We start from the raw sequence: 4,430 nt of genomic DNA on the forward strand, positions 1-4,430 counted from the left end.
TTGCATGTCCACATGTGCATGAAATGTGCATTTCAGCCTGTGTTTGTGTGTGAAAAAAATAATTTGCCTTAGGGGATCTTCTTCTTCTTCTTCTTTAAACAATTAATAGATTTAATCTAATGTCTGGTGTCAGTACAGTCTGAGAATAGCAAATGGTTTAGCCCTTAGATGGAGGGGTTCCAAAAAAACAGTGAGAGCTCTGTCTACAGTAAGTTGTAAACACAAATGTTTGATTTCCCCCTCTGTAGGCCAATTCAACTTTTTTTTGTCATAATGAAAATGAAAAATAGCTCACAAAAACTGTTTACTAAATTGTGATTCTTATTTTTCATGTCTCTTCCATCAGTATCTGGGTTACTTTGGTGATGCTAAAATGCGCTACCAGCGCTTGTATGTGAAGTTCTTGGAGAACGTCAACAAAAAAGATTATGTGAGAGTGTGTTCTCGAAAGCCGTGGCATCGAGCCGGCCTGACACTCAGGTAAGACTATGAGTTTGTTATCTTGTCAAATGTCTCTGATTGCCACTCAGAGGTAGGGGCATGAAGATGGACTGATACTTTTTAATTGGTTTCACAACCTTTTTTCAAAACAATTAAGACAGATCTCATCTAAAGTGCCAACACTCTATTTGATTAACTGAAACAAAAGGAAAACATCTATTCACAGCTGATGTTTGAGTTTGAGTGAAATTCTTCTTCAGTTTTTTGATGAAGAGTGACTGCGGAACAAAAACTGTACTATAATGAATTTGTCTAGTTTGGGTTCTCACTCTAAATCTTACATGTCAACGGGCACAGAAAACCTGCACACAAGAAGTCCATGTGCAGAATGCAGCAGGGTTTGTAATCTCTAGTAAAATCATCTTTGGAGAAAATAATATAATGCTATGTTATGTGATTGTTGAGCCTCATTACATTCATGGTGTCAGCAATCAACTTTCTTCAAGCCACCAACCCAAAGTGTCTTTTCTAAATTTCTTGACTCTGATTAGTTGTTTTTGTTCAGGCCCATTGGATTTCTCAGAAATGTATAATAAATGTCAACAACGGATGTTAGGTTCATTTCAAAACACTAACTAGCTTCCTTTGGACATTGGAGCTTTTTGTGTCTTTCTCTGTGTCATCCTTTTCTCTCTCATTGATCAACAGGCGCCAGGCATTGCCGAAACAGTTGCCCTCCATTCACAATCAAACCCCACCTCGAGTGGAGAGAGACGACAGAGAGAGACAGAAAGAGAGAGAGCTCAGGGAGAAAGTAGAAAAGGAGCATAAGGAGAGAGAGAGGAGAGAGAAAGAGGAGAGAGAGCAAAAAGAAAAGGTGAAACGGGAGTGGGAGCAGAAGGAGAGGGACAGGAAAGAAATGGAAAAGGTGGATAGTGAAAAAGAGGACAGTGTGCGAAAGGAGAGGGAGTGCAGAGAAAAAGAGACAGAAATGGAATGGGAGAATGACAGGGAGAGTGAACGAGGGGAGAAGGAGCAGAAAGAGAGGGATAAAAGAGAGAGAGAGCAAAAGGACAGGGAGAGAAGGGAATATGAGCGAGAGCAAAAAGAGAGAGAGATGAAAGAGAGGGATAGAAGGAACAGGGAGCAGAAAGAAAGGGATAAACAGGAAAGAGAACGGAAAGAACGGGAGAGACAGGAGAGGGAGTGGAAAGAAAGAGAAAGACAGGAGAGAGAACAAAAAGAGAGAGAGAGACAGACGAGGGAGAGACAGGAGAGAGAACAAAAAGAGAGAGAGAGACAGGAGAGGGAAAGAAAAGAGAGGGAGAGACAGGAAAAGGAGCGCAAAGAGAGGGAGCAGAAAGAGAGGGAAAGAAAGGAAAGGGATCAAAGTGAAAGAGAAAGGCAGGAGAGAGAGCAAAAAGAGAGGGATAAACAGGAACGGGAGAGAAGAGAAAAAGAGAGAGCGAAGAGAGAAAGGGAGCGTAGAGAAAAGGAGAAACAGGAGAGGGAGCGGAGAGAGAAAGAGCGAGAGCAGAAAGACAGAGAACGGAAGGAGAGGGAAAAGGAAAAAGAAAGGGAGCAGAGAGAAAAGGAGGGAAAAGAGGAGACAGAGAAACAAAGGGATCAGGAAAAAGAGAAAAGGGAGAGAGAGTTGCGAGAGAGGAGAGATGGCACAGTGGAGTTTGCAAGATTAAAGGAAGAGAAGAAAGAAGGAGAGAAGAAGATGGAGCGTCAGTCCAGAGCCAAGACTTCAAAGGACAATGCAGAGCCTCCTCCCAAGAAGAGGAAGAAGTGGCTGAAGGAGGTGCCATCCTCCTCCTCTCAGTCTGACTCCCCACCCAGTGATGACGAAGGTTAGCTGTTCTGTGTGTGTGTGTGTGTGTGTGTGTGTGTGAGGCACACATATTTGTTAATATCATATTAGCACATATAAAAACATATAAAGGCTTCTCTCTGTTTTAGGGCCTGTGCGGGGTGGAGTTAACAGCCGAGCCATGAGGGAGATGTTCAGGAGCTATGTGGAGATGCTGGTTAGCACAGCACTGGACCCTGATATGATCCAAGCACTGGAGGACACTGATGGTAAGCACTCCCACCATGAACAAGCACTTGGCGACAGCGGCAAGGAAAAACTTCTTTTTAAGAGGCAGAAACCTTGGAAAGACCCCGGCTCTAGGTGGGTGGCCGTCTGCCTCGACCAGTTGGGGTGAGAGAGAGAGAGAGAGAGAGAGAGAGAGAGAGAGAGAAAAAAAGAGAAAAAGGATAAGACAGAAGAACAACAAAAGGTGCACAGCAAACACAGTAAGGCAACAAACCCTAGACTAATATAAGTCCAAACTGGATGGTGATGAATGAGATCAATGAATGTGATGAACATGAAAAGATGAAATGAAGACAACAATGAATGGGGGAAAAAAATAGCAGTGGACCTAATAGTTAATAGTAACTGTAAATAAATAATATAATAATAATAATAACAACAATTCAGTAAATATACCAATGGTAAGTCAAGGCAGGGACCATGCAGGAAGGCTTCCACCAGGAATCCATGGAGAACCTGCGAGACCCCGAGAAGCAACAAAGAACTCCGGGGGAATGAAGTTGTAAAAATGGCAATTAATGGGAAACATGATGAGTTGCAGAAAGAAGAGAGAAGAAGGAAAGGAGCTCAGTGCACCTGGGGGAAACCGATAATCCTAGTATACAGCATAACTAAGAAATGGTTCAGGACTTCACCTTGATCTGAATATACTTTATCCAAGAGAAACGTCTTTAAGCCTACCTCTTTAAATGGTGGGGTGGTCTGCTTTCCGAACACAACTGGAAAGCTTGGTTTTTTCACAGAAGGAGCAGCAATTTAAGAAATTCACAAACCTGTTGGCGACTACTTTCCTCCAGAATCTTTAGAGAGGAAAGGGGAAAGGTAGAATGGTCCCAAATAAAGTTTGGCTAAACTTGGGTCAAGAGTGGGCTTTTTTAAGAAGGGGTTTTAATTAACTACTTTAAAGGATGTGGTAATAATCCTGACATAATGACAGATTTGATCATATCCAAGTGCCCAATTTAAGGTACACCTTCTTTAAGGAGCCTAGTTGGATGGGGTGTAAAAGAGGTTGAAATCGAGGGAAGTTTTGGGACACCATGACTCCATATACTTTAACATTAGAATGTTTTTGTGCTGCCATATTAATGTTTTAAATATAATATATATAAAACTTGCTACATTTAATTAATGCTTCTTGACTTGCAGTACTATATTTACTATACTATACCATACTATATTTTTGTTCTTCTTCTTTGTTTATTAAGCACCAATATACCCACGCAAATTGCTTGTATGTGAAAACCTACTTGGCAATAAGCCCAATTCTGATAATGATAATAGGCACAGTGATTAAAGTGTAAATAAGTGTTCTTCTTTGACCACTCAGATGAGTTGTACCTCCCACCCATGAGAAAAATTGATAGCCTGCTCAGTGAACAGAAGAAGAGGTTGTTGAGGAGAGTCAACATGAGTGCTCAGCACCAGGTAAACCTGCACATCCTTCTGCTTTACTGTCTGTTGATGATGATTTAGAATAATTACCTTGGTGTAGGGGTTTAAAACAAATAGAGACTGCAGATACAATTTAAAAACAATCGTATTCCCACATCTGTGAGTTTAATTAAAGCTGTATCTCATGCCTTTGACTGCATTCTGCTTTCCTCTCTCCAGGATGCTTTACATATATTCCCTAAAATGACAGCAGACCCGCTGGAATCTGGGGCTGTCAAAGTTCACCTTGGTGGGGAGGGTTACAATCGCAAAACCCTCAACCGGGTGAAAAGGAGTATTCCTAAGCAACAGGTCAGAAATAGATATAACATCACACTTTCTACTCCCATCACATGCATTGTACTGGGTTGAGGGTAACCAGTCTTTGGTGGACAAAAACACATTTAACAGACAAGATCCACATTAAAGGTAATGGTAAATGGTAAATGGA

The 4,430-nt window shown here is 41.5% G+C and overlaps 1 protein-coding gene across 1 annotated transcript in view; it reads left to right on the forward strand.

Moving 5' to 3' along the window:
- The window catches only part of prr12b (proline rich 12b), a gene marked incomplete in the record, with an annotated part of 32,358 nt that overhangs the window by 22,244 nt on the left and 5,684 nt on the right, over nucleotides 1-4,430 (forward strand). The window contains 6 exon segments of the mRNA XM_035654943.1: nucleotides 347-480; nucleotides 1,150-1,723; nucleotides 1,994-2,297; nucleotides 2,407-2,526; nucleotides 3,876-3,973; nucleotides 4,160-4,291. Coding sequence (XP_035510836.1) covers nucleotides 347-480; nucleotides 1,150-1,723; nucleotides 1,994-2,297; nucleotides 2,407-2,526; nucleotides 3,876-3,973; nucleotides 4,160-4,291 — 1,362 coding nt within the window.

Source organism: Morone saxatilis, unplaced genomic scaffold, assembly GCF_004916995.1.
Source record: "Morone saxatilis isolate NCDOM2014 unplaced genomic scaffold, NCSU_SB_2.0 Contig14, whole genome shotgun sequence".
NCBI lineage: Eukaryota > Metazoa > Chordata > Actinopteri > Moronidae > Morone > Morone saxatilis.